The sequence below is a fragment of the Oncorhynchus keta genome, unplaced genomic scaffold (assembly GCF_023373465.1).
Source record: "Oncorhynchus keta strain PuntledgeMale-10-30-2019 unplaced genomic scaffold, Oket_V2 Un_scaffold_5444_pilon_pilon, whole genome shotgun sequence".
In the NCBI taxonomy this organism is placed as follows: domain Eukaryota; kingdom Metazoa; phylum Chordata; class Actinopteri; order Salmoniformes; family Salmonidae; genus Oncorhynchus; species Oncorhynchus keta.
The window spans coordinates 155,001-182,500 of NW_026290960.1; the positions used below are offsets into that span (position 1 = coordinate 155,001).

The window sequence follows — 27,500 nt, forward strand, 5'->3', positions numbered from 1 at the left end:
GAACAGCCCCGGAATGTTCTGACACCTCCCATTCACACAGATATCAGCAAAGGTACACTCGTCTATGTCTGTGGGAGGCAGGGAGAGAGAGAGGGAGACAGAGAGCGGTTAGAGAGGGAGTCCAGCTGGGAAGGATTGAATGGTCCTGGGACGGAGTGTACCTTGACACACACACACACACACACACACACACACACACACACACACACACACACACACACACACACACACACACACACACACACACACACACACACACACACACACACACACACACACACACACACTCTAAGAGACAAACACACACTAAGGGAAACACACACACATGTACACACACTCTAAGAGACAAACACACACTAAGGGATACACACGCATTAAGAGACACACACACACACACTAAGGGACACATACGCACACTAAGGGACACACACACACTAAGGGACACACACGCACACTAAGGGACACAAATGCACACTAAGGGACACACACGCACACTAAGGGACACACACGCACACTAGGGGACACACACGCACACTAAGGGACACACACGCACACTAGGGGACACACACGCACACTAAGGGACACAAATGCACACTAAGGGACACACACGCACACTAGGGGACACACACGCACACTAAGGGACACACACATTAAGGGACACACACATACACACTAAGGGACACACACACACGCACACTAAGGGACACACACATTAAGGGACACACACACACACACTAAGGGACACACACATTAAGGGACACACACACACATTAAGGGACACACACACACACTAAGGGACACACACATTAAGGGACACACACACACACACTAAGGGACACACACACACACACTAAGGGGCACACACACACTAAGGGACACACACACACACTAAGGGACACACACACACACTAAGGGACACACACACACTCATGCTGACAGAATACCAGTGTGCTGCAGTTAATTTGTTTAATTATTGGTTCAAGAAGTGTAAAGTTAAACATAAGGAGGCCAGTTTGAGCATTTATCTCATTCCAGCCCTGTGTTTTATTGGCAATAGAAACCTCTCCTTTCTCTTTAATAAAGCACAACTGTAAACTATATATAAACTATGAACATACCGACTATTCCAAAACAGCCTTCTTTAACAGCATGTAACTGTTAGACAGATAATATTGTGATTTAAATGTACACATGGCAGAAATAGACACAGTGTTGTTAGGTGTCAGTAGCTGTCTTACCCTCGCAGGCCTTTCCGTCCGGGGTTGGGATGAAACCCATGTCACATTCACAACGGTAGCCTCCAGGAACATTCAGGCAGTTACCGCTCTCACACAGGTTCACGTTATCTGCACACTCATCGCTGTCTGTACCAGAACACATAAACACATCATTACAAATCACTTCACTGAGAATAATAAGCAGGTACTGAGATCTACAGTCAAGTGAAATATTTGAACATGAGTCCGTGTGTGACCCTGTGACCTGAGCAGTAGAATCCGTCCCCAGAGAATCCGTCCTTGCAGTGGCAGCGGTATGATCCCATGGTGTTCAGACAGTCTGCGTTGTTGCTGCACATGTGGGTCCCGTTGGAACACTCATCCAGGTCTGAAACACACACAGATGGTTGATTATTGTTGCTTGATAAACCATTCATAACGGGTATAGATACTATTAGATGTAGCTGGGTTGATAGAACATCTAAAACTGGTACAGATAACTGAATATTGTTGTTTATAACAACAATGGTTTATAACTGGTATTCTGGTAGACGTGTCTAAAACGTTTCAGATACAGGAGTTATACCATAGCTGGTTATAGCTGGTCATATCTGGTTATAGCTGGTCACAGCTGGTCATAGCTGGTCATAGCTGGTCATAGCTGGTTATAGCTGGTCATATCTGGTTATAGCTGGTCATATCTGGTTATAGCTGGTCATATCTGGTTATAGCTGGTCATATCTGGTTATAGCTGGTCATATCTGGTTATAGCTGTTCATAGCGGTTTATAGTTTGTTCCTACCTGTTCCTCCCTGTTCATGGCTGTTCACAGCTGGTCATAGCTGGTCACAGTATATGTATATATATATATGCCATTTAGCAGACGCTTTTATCCAAAGCGACTTACAGTCATGTGTGCATACATTCTACGTATGGGTGGTCCCGGGGATCGAACCCACTACCCTGGCGTTACAAGCGCCATGCTCTACCAACTGAGCTACAGAAGGACCACTGGTTATAGCTGGTTATAGCTGGTCATAGCGGTTTATAGATTGTTCCTACCTGTTTATAGGTTGTTCCTACCTGTTCCTCCCTGTTCATGGCTGTTCACAGCTGGTTATAGCTGGTTATAGCTGGTCATAGCGGTTTATAGGTTGTTCCTACCTGTTCCTCCCTGTTCATAGCTGGTCACAGCTGGTTATAGCTGGTTATAGCTGGTCATAGCGGTTTATAGGTTGTTCCTACCTGTTCCTCCCTGTTTATGGCTGTTCACAGCTGGTTATAGCTGGTCATAGCGGTTCATAGGTTGTTCCTACCTGTTCCTCCCTGTTTATGGCTGTTCACAGCTGGTTATAGCTGGTCATAGGTTGTTCCTACCTGTTCCTCCCTGTTCATGGCTGTTCACAGCTGGTTATAGCTGGTCATAGGTTGTTCCTACCTGTTGCTCCCTGTTCATGGCTGTTCACAGCTGGTTATAGCTGGTCATAGCGGTTCATAGGTTGTTCCTACCTGTTCCTCCCTGTTCATGGCTGTTCACAGCTGGTTATAGCTGGTCTGGTTGTCTCCTCCTAAGCTCTCTGGTTCTCTCTGGTCTGATCCTCTGGTCTGGTCTGGTTCAGTCTCTCTGGTCTGGTTCAGTCTCTCTGGTCTGGTTTACAAGTCTCTCTGGTCTGGTTCAGTCAAGTTGTTTGTGTTTGGTCTGTCTTGTGTTTTGGTGTAGTTCAGTCTCTCTCTGGTCTGGTTCAGTCTCTCTGGTCTGGTTCATGGTCTGGTTCAGTCTCTCTCTGATGTCTGGTCTGGTTCAGTCTCTCTGGTCTGGTTCAGTCTCATCTGGTCTATCTGGTTCAGTCTCTCTCTGGTCTGGTTCAGTCTCTCTCTGGTCTGGAGTCTCTCTCTGGTCTGGTCTGGTTTGGAACTCTGGTCTGGTCTGGTTCAGTCTCTCTCTGGTCTGGTTCAGTCTCTCTCTCTGGTCTGGTCAAGTCTCTTCTTCAGTCTTCTGGTCTGGTTCAGTCTCTCTCTGGTCTGGTCTGGTTCAGTCTCTCTCTCTGGTCTGGTTCAGTCTCTCTGTGGTCTGGTTAGTCTCTCTGGTCTGGTTGTCTCTCTCTCTGGTCTGGTTAAGTCTCTCTCTGGTCTGGTTCAGTCTCTCTGGTCTGGTCTGGTCTGGTTCAGTCTCTCTGGTCTGGTTCAGTCTCTCTGGTCTGGTTTAGTCTCTCTGGTCTGGTTCAGTCTCTCTGGTCAGAGTCTTTGGTCAGTTCAGTCTCTCTCTGGTCTGGTTCAGTCTCTCTGGTCTGGTTCAGTCTCTCTGGTCTGGTTCAGTCTCTATCTCTGGTCTGGTCTGGTTCAGTCTCTCTGGTCTGGTTCAGTCTCTCTCTCTGGTCTGGTCTGGTTCAGTCTCTCTCTGGTCTGGTCTGGTTTTCTCTCTCTGGTCTGGTCTGGTTTGGTCTCTCTCTCTTGTCTGGTCTGGTTCAGTCTCTCTCTCTGGTCTGGTTCAGTCTCTCTCTCTGGTCTGGTCTGGTTCAGTCTCTCTCTCTGGTCTGGTCTGGTTCAGTCTCTCTCTCTGGTCTGGTCTGGTTCAGTCTCTCTCTCTGGTCTGGTTCAGTCTCTCTCTCTGGTCTGGTTAAGTCTCTCTCTCTGGTCTGGTTAAGTCTCTCTCTCTGGTCTGGTTCAGGCCTCTCTCTCTGGTCTGGTCTGGTTCAGTCTCTCTCTCTGGTCTGGTTCAGTCTCTGGTCTGGTCTGGTTCAGTCTCTCTGGTCTGGTTTAGTCTCTCTCTGGTCTGGTTCAGTCTCTGTTCTGGTCTGGTTCAGTCTCTCTCTGGTCTGGTTCAGTCTCTCTGGTCTGGTTCAGTCTCTCTCTGGTCTGGTCTGGTTCAGTCTCTCTGGTCTGGTCTGGTTCAGCCTCTCTCTCTCTGGTCTGGTTCAGTCTCTCTCTCTGGTCTGGTCTGGTTCAGTCTCTCTCTCTGGTCTGGTTAAGTCTCTCTGGTCTGGTTCAGTCTCTCTGGTCTGGTCTGGTTCAGTCTCTCTCTGGTTTGGTTCAGTCTCTCTCTGGTCTGGTTCAGTCTCTCTCTGGTCTGGTCTGGTTCAGTCTCTCTCTCTCTGGTCTGGTTCAGTCTCTCTCTCTGGTCTGGTTCAGTCTCTCTCTGGTCTGGTTCAGTCTCTCTCTCTGGTCTGGTCTGGTTCAGTCTCTCTCTGGTCTGGTTCAGTCTCTCTCTCTGGTCTGGTCTGGTCTCTCTCTCTGTTCTGGTCTGGTTCAGTCTCTCTCTCTGGTCTGGTCTCTCTCTCTGGTCTGGTTCAGTCTCTCTCTCTGGTCTGGTCTGGTTCAGTCTCTCTCTCTGGTCTGGTCTGGTTCAGTCTCTCTCTCTGGTCTGGTCTGGTTCAGTCTCTCTGGTCTGGTCTGGTTCAGTCTCTCTCTCTGGTCTGGTTAAGTCTCTCTCTGGTCTGGTTCAGTCTCTCTCTCTGGTCTGGTCTGGTTCAGTCTCTCTCTCTGGTTTGGTTCAGTCTCTCTCTCTGGTCTGGTTCAGTCTCTCTCACTGGTCTGGTCTGGTTCAGTCTCTCTGGTCTGGTTCAGTTCAGTCTCTCTCTCTGGTCTGGTTCAGTCTCTCTCTCTGGTCTGGTTCAGTCTCTCTCTCTGGTCTGGTTCAGTCTCTCTGGTCTGGTTTAGTCTCTCTGGTCTGGTTCAGTCTCTCTGGTCTGGTTCAGTCTCTCTGGTCTGGTTTAGTCTCTCTGGTCTGGTTCAGTCTCTCTGGTCTGGTCTGGTAGTTCAGTCTCTCTCTGGTCTGGTCTGGTCTGGTTCAGTCTCTCTGGTCTGGTTCAGTCTCTCTCTCTGGTCTGGTCTGGTTCAGTCTCTCTGGTCTGGTTCAGTCTCTCTCTCTGGTCTGGTCTGGTTCAGTCTCTCTCTCTGGTCTGGTTCAGTCTCTCTCTCTGGTCTGGTCTGGTTCGGTCTCTCTCTCTGGTCTGGTCTGGTTTGGTCTCTCTCTCTTGTCTGGTCTGGTTCAGTCTCTCTCTCTGGTCTGGTTCAGTCTCTCTCTGGTCTGGTCTGGTTCAGTCTCTCTCTCTGGTCTGGTCTGGTTCAGTCTCTCTCTCTGGTCTGGTCTGGTTCAGTCTCTCTCTCTGGTCTGGTCTGGTCAGTCTCTCTCTCTGGTCTGGTTCTCTCTGGTCTGGTTCAGGCTCTCTCTCTGGTCTGGTCTGGTTCAGTCTCTCTCTCTGGTCTGGTTCAGTCTCTCTCTCTGGTCTGGTCTGGTTCAGTCTCTCTCTCTGGTCTGTTAAGTCTCTCTCTCTGGTCTGGTTCAGTCTCTCTCTCTGTTCTGGTCTGGTTCAGTCTCTCTCTCTGGTCTGGGTCTGGTCTGGTTCAGTCTCTCTCTCTGGTCTGGTCTGGTTCAGTCTCTCTCTGGTCTGGTCTGGTTCAGGCTCTCTCTCTGGTCTGGTCTGGTTCAGTCTCTCTCTCTTGTCTGGTCTGGTTCAGTCTCTCTCTCTGGTCTGGTTAAGTCTCTCTCTCTGGTCTGGTTCAGGCCTCTCTCTCTGGTCTGGTCTGGTTCAGTCTCTCTCTCTGGTCTGGTTCAGTCTCTCTCTCTGGTCTGGTTCAGTCTCTCTCACTGGTCTGGTCTGGTTCAGTCTCTCTCTCTGGTCTGGTTCAGTCTCTCTCTCTGGTCTGGTTCAGTCTCTCTCTCTGGTCTGGTTCAGTCTCTCTCTCTGGTCTGGTTCAGTCTCTCTCACTGGTCTGGTGTGGTTCAGTCTCTCTCTCTGGTCTGGTTAAGTCTCTCTCTCTGGTCTGGTTCAGGCCTCTCTCTCTGGTCTGGTCTGGTTCAGTCTCTCTCTCTGGTCTGGTTCAGTCTCTCTCACTGGTCTCGTTTGGTTCAGTCTCTCTCTCTTGTCTGGTCTGGTTCAGTCCTTATGGTCTGCATGTCCAGGCCTCTCTACCACTCAGACTTTCACTGGAGCAGTTAACCTCCATCACAGACATTCAGACCTACTGCCCATCAACAAACACAACTTCAACTGGAGCTGTGACAGTGAGGGCTAGATGTGTGTGTGTGTGTGTGTGTGTGTGTGTGTGTGTGTGTGTGTGTGTGTGTGTGTGTGTGTGTGTGTGTGTGTGTGTGTGTGTGTGTGTGTGTGTGTGTGTGTGTGTGTGTGTGTGTGTGTGTGTGTGAGTGTGTGCATTTGTCCTATTTCATACATGTACAAGTGTGTATTCATTTGCATGTGTGAGTTGTAAATGTGTTATTTGCATATCCCAACTATCCCATAGACACCCTTGGAGAATGGGGTCCCAGCCAGGGTCTGCCATGATCAACGGAGACCATGGATCAATTAGGGTTAAGGGCCTTGCTCAGGGGCACAGTGACAGGTTTTCCACCTTGTCGGCCTTTTTGTGCGTGTTTTTGTACCAGAAGTCATTTTAAACGTTAATGGATGGCATGTTTCTTGGTCCAGATGTCAGTTTGGAAAGTAAAAGGATTCTTATATACCCCATGGTTATAGCGTGCCTGGGCTTAACTCTACTAATAAACATAAACTCCTTTCATTACAAACCCATTACAATTACATTACCAAGCATTACAAATACATTTCCTTCTCTCAAGATGGATTATTGCTCAGATTATTAGCTATAATTATCCAATACATCTCCATGTTAAAACAGAGCAGGGCATCTAGAAATGAGAAGGATTAATGAGAGCAGTTAAACTCTCTTTATCTGGTAAAAACAAAGCTTTTACCTCCATTTGTCCTACATGGTTTATCTGCTGGTCAACCACATGGACTAGTAGTAGTGTGAGCAGTGTATCAGACACCACGCAGTCACACGTAGAACTCCAAACTCCAGGGGCAACCACACAGATTCATTCTGAACATCACCCACACAGCCTCTATAACGCAGAGATTGGTCAGACATTGGTCGTATTCCAAGCCGACGATATTGGAGTCGTTGCCTTGCATCAGTCAATGGTTGTGTGCCATGTCAGTGACTGTGCAGTCGGGCATCAGACTTCTACATCATGTGATGTGGTTCGCTGATATGTTAAATACCTATCCAGGCGCTGTGAGATTTGGCAGGGGTCTGCAAAGTAGTCTGCCTGGAACAACTCTTTATCTAGGTCACAGAGAGAAACTGCCTCTATAACGTAGACAGAGATTTGACTAAAAACAAGCATCTGGAAAACTCTGAACCCCACAGCCCAGTCCTGTTCAGAGCACCAGCAAGATCCCAGATCTCTCTCGCTTTGCTTTCCCTCTCTCTCTCCATCTCTTTCTACTTCATCAAGGCAGTAATCAAGTCATTTATCCATTGAGTATTTTCAATTAAAGAAAAGTACATATTGGTTTACAGTGTCCCTGGGGAGATGGTATATATTCCCCTTGTATACTAACTGTATACACTCTATACTAACTGTACATTTCCCTTGTATACTAACTGTATATTCCCCCTGTATACTAACTGTACATTCCCCTGTATACTAACTGTACATTCCCCCTGTATACTAACTGTATATTCCCCCTACCTGTATACTAACTGTACATTCCCCCGTGTTATTTCTTACATTAGTACCCCAGGTCATCTTAGGTTTCATTACATACAGTCGAGAAGAACTACTGAATATAAGATCAGCGTCAACTCACCATCAGTACGACCAAGAATATGTTTTCCGCGACGCGGATCCTGTGTTCTGCCTTACAAACAGGACAACGGAATGGACGCTTGCAGCGACCCAAGGAAACGACTACGAAAAAGAGGGAAACGCGGCGGTGTTCTGGTCAGACTCCGAAAAAGGGCACATCGCGCACCACTTCCCAGTATTCTTCTTGCCAATGTCCAGTCTCTCGACAACAAGGTTGATGAAATCCGAGCAAGGGTGGCATTCCAGAGGGACATCAGAGACTGCAACGTTCTCTGCTTTACGGAGACATGGCTTACTGGGAAGACGCTATCCAGGGCGGTGCAGCTAACGGGTTTCTCCACGCATCGCGCGGACAGAAACAAACATCTCTCTGGTAAGAAGAGTGGCGGGGCGTATGCCTCATGACTAACGGGACATGGTGTGATGAAGGAAACATACAGGAACTCAAATCCTTCTGTTCACCTGATTTAGAATTCCTCACAATCAAATGTAGACCGCATTATCTTCCAAGAGAATTCTCTTCGATTATAATCACAGCCGTATATATCCCCCAAGCAGACACATCGATGGCTCTGAACGAACTTTATTTAACTCTTTGCAAACTGGAAAACATTTATCCGGAGGCTGCATTCATTGTAGCTGGGGATTTTAACAAAGCCAATCTGAAAACAAGACTCCCTAAATTTTATCAGCATATCGATTGCGCAACCAGGGGTGGTAAAACCTGGATCATTGTTACTCTAACTTCCGCGACGCATATAAGGCCCTGCCCCGCCCCCTTTCGGAAAAGCTGACCACGACTCCATTTTGCTGATCCCTGCCTACAGGCAGAAATTAAAACAAGAGGCTCCCACGCTGAGGTCTGTCCAACGCTGGTCAGACCAAGCTGACTACACACTCCAAGACTGCTTCCATCACGTGGACTGGGACATGTTTCGTATTGCGTCAGATGGGAATATTGACGAATACGCTGATTCGGTGTGCGAGTTCATTAGAACGTGCGTCGAAGATGTCGTTCCTGTATAGCAACGATAAAAACATTCCCTAACCAGAAACCGTGGATTGATGGCAGCATTCGCGTGAAACTGAAAGCGAACCACTGCTTTTAATCAGGGCAAGGTGTCTGGCAACATGACTGAATACAAACAGTGCAGCTATTCCCTCCGCAAGGCTATTAAACAAGCTAAGCGTCAGTACAGAGACAAAGTGGAATCTCAATTCAATGGCTCAGACACAAGAGGCATGTGGCAGGGTCTACAGTCAATCACGGACTACAAGATGAAATCCAGCCCAGTCACGGACCAGGAAGTCTTGCTCCCAGGCAGACTAAATAACTTTTTTGCCCGCTTTGAGGACAATACAGTGCCACTGACACGGCCTGCAACGGAAACATGCGGTCTCTCCTTCACTGCAGCCGAGGTGAGTAAGACATTTAAACGTGTTAACCCTCGCAAGGCTGCAGGCCCAGACGGCATCCCCAGCCGCGCCCTCAGAGCATGCGCAGACCAGCTGGCCGGTGTGTTTACGGACATATTCAATCAATCCCTATACCAGTCTGCTGTTCCCACATGCTTCAAGAGGGCCACCATTGTTCCTGTTCCCAAGAAAGCTAAGGTAACTGAGCTAAACGACTACCGCCCCGTAGCACTCACTTCCGTCATCATGAAGTGCTTTGAGAGACTAGTCAAGGACCATATCACCTCCACCCTACCTGACACCCTAGACCCACTCCAATTTGCTTACCGCCCAAATAGGTCCACAGACGATGCAATCTCAACCACACTGCACACTGCCCTAACCCACCTGGACAAGAGGAATACCTATGTGAGAATGCTGTTCATCGACTACAGCTCGGCATTCAACACCATAGTACCCTCCAAGCTCGTCATCAAGCTCGAGACCCTGGGTCTCGACCCGCCCTGTGCAACTGGGTACTGGACTTCCTGACGGGCCGCCCCCAGGTGGTGAGGGTAGGCAACAACATCTCCTCCCCGCTGATCCTCAACACGGGGGCCCCACAGGGTGCGTTCTGAGCCCTCTCCTGTACTCCCTGTTCACCCACGACTGCGTGGCCACGCACGCCTCCAACTCAATCATCAAGTTTGCGGACGACACAACAGTGGTAGGCTTGATTACCAACAACGACGAGACGGCCTACAGGGAGGAGGTGAGGGCCCTCGGAGTGTGGTGTCAGGAAAATAACCTCACACTCAACGTCAACAAAACTAAGGAGATGATTGTGGACTTCAGGAAACAGCAGAGGGAACACCCCCTATCCACATCGATGGAACAGTAGTGGAGAGGGTAGCTAGTTTTAAGTTCCTCGGCATACACATCACAGACAAACTGAATTGGTCCACTCACACTGACAGCGTCGTGAAGAAGCGCAGCAGCGCCTATTCAACCTCAGGAGGCTGAAGAAATTTGGCTTGTCACCAAAAGCACTCACAAACTTCTACAGATGCACAATCGAGAGCATCCTGGCGGGCTGTATCACCGCCTGGTACGGCAACTGCTCCGCCCTCAACCGTAAGGCTCTCCAGAGGGTAGTGAGGACTGCACAACGCATCACCGGGGGCAAACTACCTGCCCTCCAGGACACCTACACCACCCGTTGTTACAGGAAGGCCATAAAGATCATCAAGGACATCAACCACCCGAACCACTGCCTGTTCACCCGCTATCATCCAGAAGGCGAGGTCAGTACAGGTGCATCAAAGCTGGGACAGAGAGACTGAAAAACAGCTTCTATCTCAAGGCCATCAGACTGTTAAACAGCCACCACTAACAGTGTGAGTGGCTGCTGCCAACACACTGTCATTGACACTGACCCAACTCCAGCCATTTTAATAATGGGAATTGATGGGAATTATGTAAATATATCACTAGCCACTTTAAACAATGCTACCTTATATAATGTTACTTACCCTACATTATTCATCTCATATGCATATGTATATACTGTACTCTACATCATCGACTGCATCCTTATGTAACACATGTATCACTAGCCACTTTAACTATGCCACTTTGTTTACTTTGTCTACACACTCATCTCATATGTATATACTGTACTCGATTCCATCTACTGTATGCTGCTCTGTACCATCACTCATTCATATATCCTTATGTACATGTTCCTTATCCCCTTACACTGTGTATAAGACAGTAGTTTTGGAATTGTTAGTTAGATTACTTGTTGGTTATCACTGCATTGTCGGAACTAGAAGCACAAGCATTTCGCTACACTCGCATTTAACATCTGCTAACCATGTGTATGTGACAAATAAAATTTGATTTGATTTGATTTATACTAACTGTACATTCCCCCTGTATACTAACTGTATACTAACTGTATATTCCCCCTGTATACTAACTGTATACTAACTGTATATTCCCCCTGTATACTAACTGTATACTAACTGTATATTCCCCCTGTATACTAACTGTATACTAACTGTATATTCCCCCTGTATACTAACTGTATACTAACTGTACATTCCCCCTGTATACTAACTGTACATTCCCCCGGTATACTAACTGTACATTCCCCCTGTATACTAACTGTATACTAACTGTACATTCCCCCTGTATACTAACTGTATATCCCCTGTATACTAACTGTATATTCCCCCTGTATACTAACTGTACATTCCTCCTGTATACTAACTGTACATTCCCCCTGTATACTAACTGTATATCCCCCTGTATACTAACTGTATACTAACTGTACATTCCCCCTGTATACTAACTGTACATTCCCCCTGTATACTAACTGTACATTCCTCCTGTATACTAACTGTACATTCCCCCTGTATACTAACTGTATATCCCCCTGTATACTAACTGTACATTCCCCCTGTATAATAACTGTATACTAACTGTACATTCCCTCTGTATACTAACTGTACATTCCCCCTGTATACTAACTGTATATTAACTGTACATTCCCCCTGTATACTAACTGTATACTAACTGTATATTCCCCCTGTATACTAACTGTACATTCCCCCTGTATACTAACTGTATATTCCCTCTGTATACTAACTGTACATTCCCCCTGTATACTAACTGTATATTAACTGTACATTCCCCCTGTATACTAACTGTATACTAACTGTATATTCCCCCTGTATACTAACTGTACATTCCCCCTGTATACTAACTGTATATCCCCATGTATACTAACTGTATACTAACTGTACATTCCCCCTGTATACTAACTGTATATCCCCTGTATACTAACTGTATATTCCCCCTGTATACTAACTGTATACTAACTGTACATTCCCCCTGTATACTAACTGTATATCCCCCTGTATACTAACTGTATACTAACTGTACATTCCCCCTGTATACTAACTGTACATTCCCCCGGTATACTAACTGTACATTCCCCCTGTATACTAACTGTATACTAACTGTACATTCCCCCTGTATACTAACTGTATACTAACTGTATATTCCCCCTGTATACTAACTGTATACTAACTGTATATTCCCCCTGTATACTAACTGTATACTAACTGTATATTCCCCCTGTATACTAACTGTATACTAACTGTATATTCCCCCTGTATACTAACTGTATACTAACTGTACATCCCCCCTGTATACTAACTGTACATTCCCCCGGTATACTAACTGTACATTCCCCCGGTATACTAACTGTACATTCCCCCTGTATACTAACTAACTGTATACTAACTGTACATTCCCCCTGTATACTAACTGTATATCCCCTGTATACTAACTGTATATTCCCCCTGTATACTAACTGTACATTCCCCCTGTATACTAACTGTACATTCCCCCTGTATACTAACTGTATATCCCCCTGTATACTAACTGTATACTAACTGTACATTCCCCCTGTATACTAACTGTACATTCCCCCTGTATACTAACTGTATATTCCCCCTGTATACTAACTGCACATTCCCCCTGTATACTAACTGTACATTCCCCCTGTATACTAACTGTATACTAACTGTATATTCCCCCTGTATACTAACTGTATACTAACTGTATATTCCCCCTGTATACTAACTGTACATTCCCCCTGTATACTAACTGTACATTCCCCCTGTATACTAACTGTATATCCCCCTGTATACTAACTGTACATTCCCCCTGTATAATAACTATATATCCCCCTGTATACTAACTGTATACTAACTGTACATTCCCCCTGTATACTAACTGTACATTCCCCCTGTATACTAACTGTATATTCCCCCTGTATACTAACTGTATATCCCCCTGTATACTAACTGTATATTCCCCCTGTATACTAACTGTACATTCCCCCTGTATACTAACTGTACATTCCCCCTGTATACTAACTGTATATCCCCCTGTATACTAACTGTATACTAACTGTACATTCCCCCTGTATACTAACTGTACATTCCCCCTGTATACTAACTGTACATTCCCCCTGTATACTAACTGTATATTCCCCCTGTATACTAACTGTATATCCCCCTGTATACTAACTGTACATTCCCCCTGTATACTAACTGTACATTCCCCCTGTATACTAACTGTATACTAACTGTATATTCCCCCTGTATACTAACTGTACATTCCCCCTGTATACTAACTGTATATCCCCCTGTATACTAACTGTATACTAACTGTACATTCCCCCTGTATACTAACTGTATATCCCCCTGTATACTAACTGTACATTCCCCCTGTATACTAACTGTATATCCCCTGTATACTAACTGTACATTCCCCCTGTATACTAACTGTATACTAACTGTACATTCCCCCTGTATACTAACTGTATATCCCCCTGTATACTAACTGTACATTCCCCCTGTATACTAACTGTATATCCCCTGTATACTAACTGTACATTCCCCCTGTATACTAACTGTATATTCCCCCTGTATACTAACTGTACATTCCCCCTGTATACTAACTGTATACTAACTGTACATTCCCCCTGTATACTAACTGTACATTCCCCCTGTATACTAACTGTATATTCCCCCTGTATACTAACTGTATATTCCCCCTGTATACTAACTGTACATTCCCCCTGTATACTAACTGTATATCCCCCTGTATACTAACTGTACATTCCCCCTGTATACTAACTGTATATCCCCTGTATACTAACTGTACATTCCCCCTGTATACTAACTGTATATTCCCCCTGTATACTAACTGTACATTCCCCCTGTATACTAACTGTATATCCCCCTGTATACTAACTGTACATTCCCCCTGTATACTAACTGTACATGCCCCCTGTATACTAACTGTATATTCCCCCTGTATACTAACTGTATACTAACTGTACATTCCCCCTGTATACTAACTGTATACTAACTGTATATCCCCCTGTATACTAACTGTATATTTAAGGTGCTGTCCTATAGAGTGATCAGTGTGAAGGTGGTGACAGCAGAGAAATGTGATTATAAGAGCTCCACTAGACTACAGATCTTTGAAGCCAGAGAGAGTAGTAAGCACACACATGTAAAACACTGACACTACACGCCAGGAATGTGGAAAACCCTGCAGTTAAAAATGTGAGATTTGTTTCATACTGTTGAATTTTAGGCTATAGCCTTTGGGCCAGTCGGGCTCACTTGGGGTGACACGCGCACACGCACACGCACGCACACACACACACACACACACACACACACACACACACACACACACACACACACACACACACACACACACACACACACACACACACACACACACACACACACACACTGCCTTCATGTGCTAAGCAGTGTGGAATAGAGCAGAGAAATGATTCCTCTGGGACCACTGTTAGCAGCTGGCTCCAATGGCTCACATCTCTCTCTCTCTCTCTCTCTCTCTCTCTCTCTCTCTCTCTCTCTCTCTCTCTCTCTCTCTCTCTCTCTCTCTCTCTCTCTCTCTCTCTCTCTCTCTCTCTCTCTCTCTCTCTGTTCCTCTCTCAAATCACAACCTATTCCCTGTGTAGTGCACTACTTTTCATCAGTGCCTTGTGTAGTAAAGTGCACTGCAAGAGGAATAGGGTGCCATTAGAGACTAAGCTACCCATATAGCCAGAATGCCTGTCAGGTTTACATAACATGTAGTTGAGAACCCTGTCTGAGAGAAATTACAGAACACTTCCATCACATTCCAAAGAGATGAATTCCAAACCTGTGAATCAGAGACGGCTGTTCGGCAATTCCAACCTTCTCAAAACAAGGAAAATACGAACATGTGTGTGTGTGCGTGCTCGGGTCTCCTCAGGGACTGAGGTTAAGACAGATCTGTTTGTTTGTGTATGAGGGGAAACAATGAGAGCATGGTGACTCATACAGACATCACTGCACTATCCCAGAGAGACAGGAGACAGAGCCCTAGCTGGGGCCATACTCACGTTGGTCTCACACACACACACACACACTCACACTCACACACACTCACTCGCACGCACGCACGCGCACGCACGCACTTACACTCACGCACACACTCACGCACTCACTCACTCACTCACTCACTCACTCACTCACTCACTCACTCACTCACTCACTCACTCACTCACTCACTCACTCACTCACTCACTCACTCACTCACTCACTCACTCACTCACTCACTCACTCACTCACCACTCACTCACTCACTCACTCACTCACTCACTCACTCACTCACTCACTCACTCACTCACTCACTCACTCACTCACACACACACACACACACACACACACACACACACACACACACACACACACACACACACACACACACACACACACACACACACACACACACACACACACACACACACAGCATTTGGGCCCTTTGGAGCGCAGCTATAGCCCATAGAATCAACATCTGGGAGTGGAGAGGGCCAGCTAACACAGCCTGGGAGTCAACAATAACATCCAGGCCTGTATTTGTGTATGTGTGTATGTGTGTGTGTGTCCACCATATATTGTCAGCTAGCTAAAGTACTGTAAATCAAATCAAATCAAATTGTATTTGTCACATACACATGGTTAGCAGATGTTAATGCGAGTGTAGCGAAATGCTTGTGCTTCTAGTTCCGACAATGCAGTGATAACCAACAAGTAATCTAACTAACAATTCCAAAACTACTGTCTTATACACAGTGTATACATCTTTCCATTGATCTGCTGGTTTGGTTCTCTTTTCTTCTGTCTCTATCCTGCTCTCAGCTCTCTCTTATTTCTCCTGCGATCTCTCCTCTCCTCCCTCCTCCAGTTTATCTCTCCTCTCCTCCCTCCTCCAGTTGACCTCTCTTCCCCCTCCTCAAGCCAACCTCTCCCCCCCTCTCCTCCAGTCTACCTCTCCTCCCCTCTCCTCCAGTCGACCTCTCCTCTCCTCCTCCAGTCTACCTCTCCTCCGCCCTCCTCAAGTCAACCTCTCCCCCCCTCTCCTATCCTCTAGTCTACCTCTCCTCTCCTCCGGTCAACCTCTCCTCCTCCAGTCTACCTCTCCTCTCCTCCAGTCTACTTCTCCTCACCCGAGGAGGACGGTGTGTGGCTCCTAACCGCTGTGTTTGTACCTACGGCTTCACGGGGGCACAGTGTGAGAGAGGTAGGATCACAGTTCACTGTCTGTCTGTCTGTCTGTCTGTCTGTCTGTCTGTCTGTCTGTCTGTCTGTCTGTCTGTCTGTCTGTCTGTCTGTCTGTCTGTCTGTCTGTCTGTCTGTCTGTCTGTCTGTCTGTCTGTCTGTCTGTCTGTCTGTCTGTCTGTCTGTCTGTCTGTCTGTCTGTCTGTCTGTCTGTCTGTCTGTCTGTCTGTCTGTCTGTCTGTCTGTCTGTCTGTCTGTCTGTCTGTCTGTCTGTCTGTCTGTCTGTCTGTCTGTCTGTCTGTCTGTCTGTCTGTCTGTCTGTCTGTGTGTGTGTGTGTGTGTGTATGTGTGTACCTGTGCAGCCGGTGGTTCCCTTGCGTACGGAGTAGCCCTTGTCACAATGGCAGATGAAGGATCCCTTGCTGTTCTCACAATTCCCACTCAGACAGATGTTAGGGTTCAGCTCACACTCATCCACATCTAGAGAGAGAGAGAGAGAGAGAGAGAGAGAGAGAGAGAGAGAGAGAGAGAGAGAGAGAGAGAGAGAGAGAGAGAGAGAGAGAGAGAGAGAGAGACAGAGACAGAGACAGAGACAAGAGACAGAGAGATAGTGAGAGAGACAGAGAGATAGTGAGAGAGACAGAGAGATAGTGAGAGAGACAGAGAGATAGTGAGAGAGACAGAGAGATAGTGAGAGAGACAGAGAGATAGTGAGAGTGACAGAGAGATAGTGAGAGATGATCAGTGAAAAGAGAGGTAGAAGCACGAGACCTGGACCACGAAACATCCAATAGAAGATAGGGCATATCCACTCAGTGTTTATTGTCCCCTGTTTCTAACAGCCAGTGATGAGTGTGTAACGGATGTGAAATGGCTAGCTAGTTATCGGTGGTGGGCGCTAATAGCGTTTCAATCGGTGACGTCACTAGTAGTGGTTCCCCTTGCTCTGCAAGGGCCGCGGCTTTTGTGGCGCGATGGGTAACGATGCTTCGTGGGTGTCAGTTGTTGATGTGTGCAGAGGGTCCCTGGTTTGAGCCCGGGTATGGGCGAGGGGACGGTCTAAAGTTATACTGTTACAAGTGCATCACTACTTGTATAACTACTTGTGTTACTAGCTATACTACAGATCTCCCTGAGACAGCACGGAGTGGGGAGACAAGTCCTTTCTCCTCAAACACACTTTCAGACCTAAAAATAAAACCTCCAGAAAGAGGCTTTATTCTGACCAAAAAAGGACCCCTGCACTGCCCTGCACTGTGTGTAGACTTAAAGTGTGTGTGTGTTTACACTCAGTGAGAGCCCTACTCTAACATCAGTCTTGTCATATTATTGATATTTTAGTCAGTAAAAATCAGACGTCTGAATGCCAAGCATTCCTCCCTCATCTGTCTGACACACAAAGGCATATTATTTTCATGCATCATCTTGGACAACCTTTATGCTAATATTATATTGTCAGGATAAATCAATAGAAATGTTGTAAAAAGAGAAATATCAGATTTATTGTGTTGCTGCCTGTTCCCCTGTGTGTCTGGTGGAACAGAGAACACTGGACATGTAAATGACAACTAACACTAATACTGAATACATGTCTCACCATTCAAAACTAACACTAATACATGTCTCACCATTCAAAACTAACACTAATACATGTCTCACCATTCAAAACTAACACTAATACATGTCTCACCATTCAAAACTAACACTAATACATGTCTCACCATTCAAAACTAACACTAATACATGTCTCACCATTCAAAACTAACACTAATACATGTCTCACCATTCAAAACTAACACTAATACATGTCTCACCGTTCAAAACTAACACTAATACATGTCTCACCTTTCAAAACTAACACTAATACATGTCTCACCTTTCAAAACTAACACTAATACATGTCTCACCATTCAAAACTAACACTAATACATGTCTCACCATTCAAAACTAACACTAATACATGTCTCACCATTCAAAACTAATAACAATACTGAATACATGTCTCACCATTCAAAACTAACACTAATACATGTCTCACCATTCAAAACTAACACTAATACATGTCTCACCTTTCAAAACTAACACTAATACATGTCTCACCTTTCAAAACTAACACTAATACATGTATCACCTTTCAAAACTAACACTAATACATGTCTCACCTTTCAAAACTAACACTAATACATGTCTCACCATTCAAAACTAACACTAATACATGTCTCACCTTTCAAAACTAACACTAATACATGTCTCACCTTTCAAAACTAACACTAATACATGTCTCACCTTTCAAAACTAACACATGTCTCACCTTTCAAAACTAACACTAATACATGTCTCACCATTCAAAACTAACACTAATACATGTCTCACCATTCAAAACTAACACTAATACATGTCTCACCATTCAAAACTAACACTAATACATGTCTCACCATTCAAAACTAACACTAATACATGTCTCACCTTTCAAAACTAACACTAATACATGTCTCACCATTCAAAACTAACACTAATACATGTCTCACCATTCAAAACTAACACTAATACATGTCTCACCATTCAAAACTAACACTAATACATGTCTCACCTTTCAAAACTAACACTAATACATGTCTCACCTTTCAAAACTAACACTAATACATGTCTCACCTTTCAAAACTAACACTAATACATGTCTCACCATTCAAAACTAACACTAATACATGTCTCACCATTCAAAACTAACACTAATACATGTCTCACCATTCAAAACTAACACTAATACATGTCTCACCGTTCAAAACTAACACTAATACATGTCTCACCTTTCAAAACTAACACTAATACATGTCTCACCTTTCAAAACTAACACTAATACATGTCTCACCATTCAAAACTAACACTAATACATGTCTCACCATTCAAAACTAATAACAATACTAATACATGTCTCACCATTCAAAACTAACACTAATACATGTCTCACCATTCAGAACTAACACTAATACATGTCTCACCATTCAAAACTAACACTAATACATGTCTCACCATTCAAAACTAACACTAATACATGTCTCACCGTTCAAAACTAATAACAATACTGAATACATGTCTCACCATTCAAAACTAATAACAATACTGAATACATGTCTCACCATTCAAAACTAACACTAATACATGTCTCACCATTCAGAACTAACACTAATACATGTCTCACCATTCAAAACTAACACTAATACATGTCTCACCATTCAAAACTAACACTAATACATGTCTCACCATTCAAAACTAACACTAATACATGTCTCACCATTCAAAACTAACACTAATACATGTCTCACCATTCAAAACTAACACTAATACATGTCTCACCATTCAAAACTAATAAACTAATACATGTCTCACCATTCAAAACTAACACTAATACATGTCTCACCATTCAAAACTAATACATGTCTCACCATTCAAAACTAACACTAATACATGTCTCACCATTCAAAACTAACACTAATACATGTCTCACCATTCAAAACTAACACTAATACATGTCTCACCATTCAAAACTAATAACACTAATACATGTCTCACCATTCAAAACTAACACTAATACATGTCTCACTTTCACTTACATGTCTCACCTTTTCAAAACTAATAACAATACTGAATACATGTCTCACCATTCAAAACTAACAATACTGAATACATGTCTCACCATTCAAAACTAACAATACTAATACATGTCTCACCATTCAAAACTAATAACAATACTGAATACATGTCTAATAACAATACTGAATACATGTCTCATTCAAAACTAATAACACTGAATACATGTCTTCAAATACAAAAATACATGTCTCACCTTTCAAAATAACAATACTGAATACATGTCTCACCATTCAAAACTAATAACAATACTGAATACATGTCTCACCATTCAAAACTAATAACAATACTAATACATGTCTCACCATTCAAAACTGAATACATGTCTCACCATTAACAATACTGAATACATGTCTCACCATTCAAAACTAATAACAATACTGAATAATACTGAATACATGTCTCACCATTCAAAACTAATAACAATACTGAATACATGTCTCACCATTCAAAAATAACAATACTGAATACATGTCTCACCATTCAAAACTAATAACAATACTGAATACATGTCTCACCATTCAAAACTAATAACAATACTGAATACATGTCTCACCATTCAAAACTAATAACAATACTGAATACATGTCTCACCATTCAAAACTAATAACAATACTGAATACATGTCTCACCATTCAAAACTAATAACAATACTGAATACATGTCTCACCATTCAAAATTCAAAACTAATGTCTCACCATTCAAAACAATACTGAATACATGTCTCACCATTCAAAACTAATAACAATACTGAATACATGTCTCACCATTCAAAACTAACAATACTGAATACATGTCTCACCATTCAAAACTAACAATAATACATGTCTCACCATTCAAAACTAATAACAATACTACATGTCTCACCATTCAAAACAAAACTGAATACATGTCTCAATTCAAAACTAACACTGAATACATGTCTCACCGTTCAAAACTAATAACAATACTGAATACATGTCTCACCATTCAAAACTAATACTGAATACATGTCTCACCATTCAAAACTAATAACAATCTGAATACATGTCTCACCATTCAAAACTAATAACAATACTGAATACATGTCTCACCATTCAAAACTAATAACAATACTGAATACATGTCTCACCATTCAAAACTAATAACAATACTGAATACATGTCTCACCATTCAAAACTAATAACAATACTGAATACATGTCTCACATTCAAAACTAATAACAATACTGAATACATGTCTCACATTCAAAATTCAAAACTAATACATGTCTCACCAATTCAAAACTGAATACATGTCTCACCATTCAAAACTAATAACAATACTGAATACATGTCTCACCATTCAAAACTAATAACAATACTGAATACATGTCTCACCATTCAAAACTAATAACAATACTGAATACATGTCTCACCATTCAAAACTAATAACAATACTGAATACATGTCTCACCATTCAAAACTAATAACAATACTGAATACATGTCTCACCATTCAAAACTAATAACAATACTGAATACATGTCTCACCATTCAAAACTAATAACAATACTGAATACATGTCTCACCATTCAAAACTAATAACAATACTGAATACATGTCTCACCATTCAAAACTAATAACAATACTGAATACATGTCTCACCATTCAAAACTAATAACAATACTGAATACATGTCTCACCATTCAAAACTAATAACAATACTGAATACATGTCTCACCATTCAAAACTAATAACAATACTGAATACATGTCTCACCATTCAAAACTAATAACAATACTGAATACATGTCTCACCGTTCAAAACTAATAACAATACTGAATACATGTCTCACCATTCAAAACTAATAACAATACATGTCTCACCATTCAAAATACATGTGAATACATGTCTCACCATTCAAAACTAATAACAATACTGAATACATGTCTCACCATTCAAAACTAATAACAATACTGAATACATGTCTCACCATTCAAAACTAATAACAATACTGAATACATGTCTCACCATTCAAAACTAATAACAATACTGAATACATGTCTCACCATTCAAAACTAATAACAATACTGAATACATGTCTCACCATTCAAAACTAATAACAATACTGAATACATGTCTCACCATTCACTAATAAACTGAATACATGTCTAATTCAAAATAATAACAATACTGAATACATGTCTCACCATTCAAAACTAATAACAATACTGAATACATGTCTCACCATTCAAAACTAATAACAATACTGAATACATGTCTCACCATTCAAAACTAATAACAATACTGAATACATGTCTCACCATTCAAAACTAATAACAATACTGAATACATGTCTCACCATTCAAAACTAATAACAATACTGAATACATGTCTCACCATTCAAAACTAATAACAATACTGAATACATGTCTCACCATTCAAAACTAATAACAATACTGAATACATGTCTCACCATTCAAAACTAATAACAATACTGAATACATGTCTCACCATTCAAAACTAATAACAATACTGAATACATGTCTCACCATTCAAAACTAATAACAATACTGAATACATGTCTCACCATTCAAAACTAATAACAATACTGAATACATGTCTCACCATTCAAAACTAATAACAATACTGAATACATGTCTCACCATTCAAAACTAATAACAATACTGAATACATGTCTCACCATTCAAAACTAATAACAATACTGAATACATGTCTCACCGTTCAAAACTAATAACAATACTGAATACATGTCTCACCATTCAAAACTAATAACAATACTGAATACATGTCTCACCATTCAAAACTAACACTAATACATGTCTCACCATTCAGAACTAACACTAATACATGTCTCACCGTTCAAAACTAATAACAATACTGAATACATGTCTCACCATTCAAAACTAATAACAATACTGAATACATGTCTCACCATTCAAAACTAATAACAATACTGAATACATGTCTCACCATTCAAAACTAATAACAATACTGAATACATGTCTCACCATTCAAAACTAATAACAATACTGAATACATGTCTCACCATTCAAAACTAATAACAATACTGAATACATGTCTCACCATTCAAAACTAATAACAATACTGAATACATGTCTCACCATTCAAAACTAAACTAATACATGTCTCACCATTCAAAACTAAACTGAATACATCTCACCATTCAAAACTAATAACAATACTGAATACATGTCTCACCATTCTAAAACAATACTGAATACATGTCTCACCATTCAAAACTAATAACAATACTGAATACATGTCTCACCATTCAAAACAAAACTACATGTCTCACCATTCAAAACTAACAATACTGAATACATGTCTCACCATTCAAAACTAATAACAATACTGAATACATGTCTCACCATTCAAAACTAATAACAATACTGAATACATGTCTCATGTCTCACCATTCAAAACTAATAACAATACTGAATACATGTCTCACCATTCAAAACTAATAACAATACTGAATACATGTCTCAAAACTAATAACAATACTGAATACATGTCTCACCATTCAAAACTAATAACAATACTGAATACATGTCTCACCATTCAAAACTAATAACAATACTGAATACATGTCTCACCATTCAAAACTAATAACAATACTGAATACATGTCTCACCATTCAAAACTAATAACAAACAATATTGTCTGAATACACCATTCAAAACTAATAACAATACTGAATACATGTCCATTCAAAACTAATAACAATTCAAAACAAAACTAACAATACTGAATACATGTCTCACCATTCAAAACTAATAACAATACTGAATACATGTCTCACCATTCAAAACTAATAACAATACTGAATACATGTCTCACCATTCAAAACTAATAACAATACTGAATACATGTCTCACCATTCAAAACTAATAACAATACTGAATACATGTCTCACCATTCAAAACTAATAACAATACTGAATACATGTCTCACCGTTCAAAACTAATAACAATACTGAATACACATTCAAAACTGAATCATGTCTCACCGTTCAAAACTAATAACAATACTGAATACATGTCTCACCATTCAAAACTAATAACAATACTGAATACATGTCTCACCATTCAAAACTAATAACAATACTGAATACATGTCTCACCATTCAAAACTAATAACAATACTGAATACATGTCTCACCATTCAAAACTAATAACAATACTGAATACATGTCTCACCATTCAAAACTAATAACAATACTGAATACATGTCTCACCATTCAAAACTAATAACAATACTGAATACATGTCTCACCATTCAAAACTAATAACAATACTGAATACATGTCTCACCATTCAAAACTAACACTAATACATGTCTCACCGTTCAAAACTAATAACAATACTGAATACATGTCTCACCATTCAAAACTAATAACAATACTGAATACATGTCTCACCATTCAAAACTAATAACAATACTGAATACATGTCTCACAATACTGAATACATGTTCATCATTCAAAACTAATAACAATACTGAAAAACATTCAAAATAACAATACTGAATACATGTCTCACCATTCAAAACTAATAACAATACTGAATACATGTCTCACCATTCAAAACTAATAACAATACTGAATACATGTCTCACCATTCAAAACTAATAACAATACTGAATACATGTCTCACCATTCAAAACTAACAATACTGAATACATGTCTCACCATTCAAAACTAATAACAATACTGAATACATGTCTCACCATTTCAAAACTAATAACAATACTGAATACATGTCTCACCATTCAAAACTAATAACAATACTGAATACATGTCTCACATGTTCAAAACTAATAACAATACTGAATACATGTCTCACCATTCAAAACTAATAACAATACTGAATACATGTCTCACCATTCAAAACTAATAACAATACTGAATACATGTCTCACCATTCAAAACTAATAACAATACTGAATACATGTCTCACCATTCAAAACTAATAACAATACTGAATACATGTCTCACCATTCAAAACTAATAACAATACTGAATACATGTCTCACCATTCAAAACTAATAACAATACTGAATACATGTCTCACCATTCAAAACTAATAACAATACTGAATACATGTCTCACCATTCAAAACTAATAACAATACTGAATACATGTCTCACCATTCAAAACTAACAATACTGAATACATGTCTCACCATTCAAAACTAATAACAATACTGAATACATGTCTCACCATTTCACAATAATACATGTCTCACCATTCAAAACTAATAACAATAATACATGTCTCACCATTCAAAACTAATAACAATACTGAATACATGTCTCACCATTCAAAACTAATAACAATACTGAATACATGTCTCACCATTCAAAACTAATAACAATACTGAATACATGTCTCACCATTCAAAACTAATAACAATACTGAATACATGTCTCACCATTCAAAACTAATAACAATACTGAATACATGTCTCACCATTTTCAAAACTAATAACAATACTGAATACATGTCTCACCATTCAAAACTAATAACAATACTGAATACATGTCTCACCATTCAAAACTAATAACAATACTGAATACATGTCTCACCATTCAAAACTAATAACAATACTGAATACAATCAAAACTGAATACTGAATCTCATGTCTCACCATTCAAAACTAATAACAATACTGAATACATGTCTCACCATTCAAAACTAATAACAATACTGAATACATGTCTCACCGTTCAAAACTAATAACAATACTGAATACATGTCTCACCATTCAAAACTAATAACAATACTGAATACATGTCTCACCATTCAAAACTAATAACAATACTGAATACATGTCTCACCGTTCAAAACTAATAACAATACTGAATACATGTCTCACCATTCAAAACTAATAACAATACTGAATACATGTCTCAGCGTTCAAAACTAATAACAATACTGAATACATGTCTCACCATTCAAAACTAATAACAATACTGAATACATGTCTCACCATTCAAAACTAATAACAATACTGAATACATGTCTCACCATTCAAAACTAACACTAATACATGTCTCACCGTTGAAAACTAATAACAATACTGAATACATGTCTCACCATTCAAAACTAATAACAATACTGAATACATGTCTCACCATTCAAAACTAATAACAATACTGAATACATGTCTCACCATTCAAAACTAATAACAATACTGAATACATGTCTCACCATTCAAAACTAATAACAATACTGAATACATGTCTCAGCGTTCAAAACTAATAACAATACTGAATACATGTCTCACCATTCAAAACTAATAACAATACTGAATACATGTCTCACCATTCAAAACTAATAACAATACTGAATACATGTCTCACCGTTCAAAACTAATAACAATACTGAATACATGTCTCAGCGTTCAAAACTAATAACAATACTGAATACATGTCTCACCGTTCAAAACTAATAACAATACTGAATACATGTCTCATCATTCAAAACTAATAACAATACTGAATACATGTCTCACCATTCAAAACTAACACTAATACATGTCTCACCGTTGAAAACTAATAACAATACTGAATACATGTCTCATCATTCAAAACTAATAACAATACTGAATACATGTCTCACCATTCAAAACTAATAACAATACTGAATACATGTCTCACCGTTCAAAACTAATAACAATACTGAATACATGTCTCACCATTCAAAACTAATAACAATACTGAATACATGTCTCACCATTCAAAACTAATAACAATACTGAATACATGTCTCATCATTCACAACTAATAACAATACTGAATACATGTCTCACTGTTCAAAACTAATAACAATACTGAATACATGTCTCACCATTCAAAACTAATAACAATACTGAATACATGTCTCACTGTTCAAAACTAATAACAATACTGAATACATGTCTCACCATTCAAAACTAATAACAATACTGAATACATGTCTCACCATTCAAAACTAATAACAATACTGAATACATGTCTCATCATTCAAAACTAACACTAATACATGTCTCACCATTCAAAACTAATAACAATACTGAATACATGTCTCACCATTCAAAACTAATAACAATACTGAATATATGTCTCACCATTCAAAACTAATAACAATACTGAATACATGTCTCACCATTCAAAACTAATAACAATACTGAATACATGTCTCACCATTCAAAACTAATAACAATACTGAATACATGTCTCACCATTCAAAACTAATAACAATACTGAATACATGTCTCACCATTCAAAACTAATAACAATACTGAATACATGTCTCACCATTCAAAACTAACACTAATACATGTCTCACCGTTCAAAACTAATAACAATACTGAATACATGTCTCACCATTCAAAACTAATAACAATACTGAATACATGTCTCACCATTCAAAACTAATAACAATACTGAATACATGTCTCACCATTCAAAACTAATAACAATACTGAATA

General features: G+C 40.7%; 1 protein-coding gene across 1 annotated transcript in view; it reads right to left on the minus strand.

Moving 5' to 3' along the window:
- Nucleotides 1-27,500, minus strand: part of fbn1 (fibrillin 1) — a 170,125-nt gene that overhangs the window by 56,132 nt on the left and 86,493 nt on the right. The window contains 5 exon segments of the mRNA XM_052516796.1: nt 1-68; nt 1,239-1,364; nt 1,483-1,704; nt 7,019-7,080; nt 16,409-16,856. The exon segment at nt 1-68 is cut by the window's left edge and continues 55 nt beyond it. Of these exon segments, the coding sequence (XP_052372756.1) occupies nt 1-68; nt 1,239-1,364; nt 1,483-1,704; nt 7,019-7,080; nt 16,409-16,856 (926 nt within the window).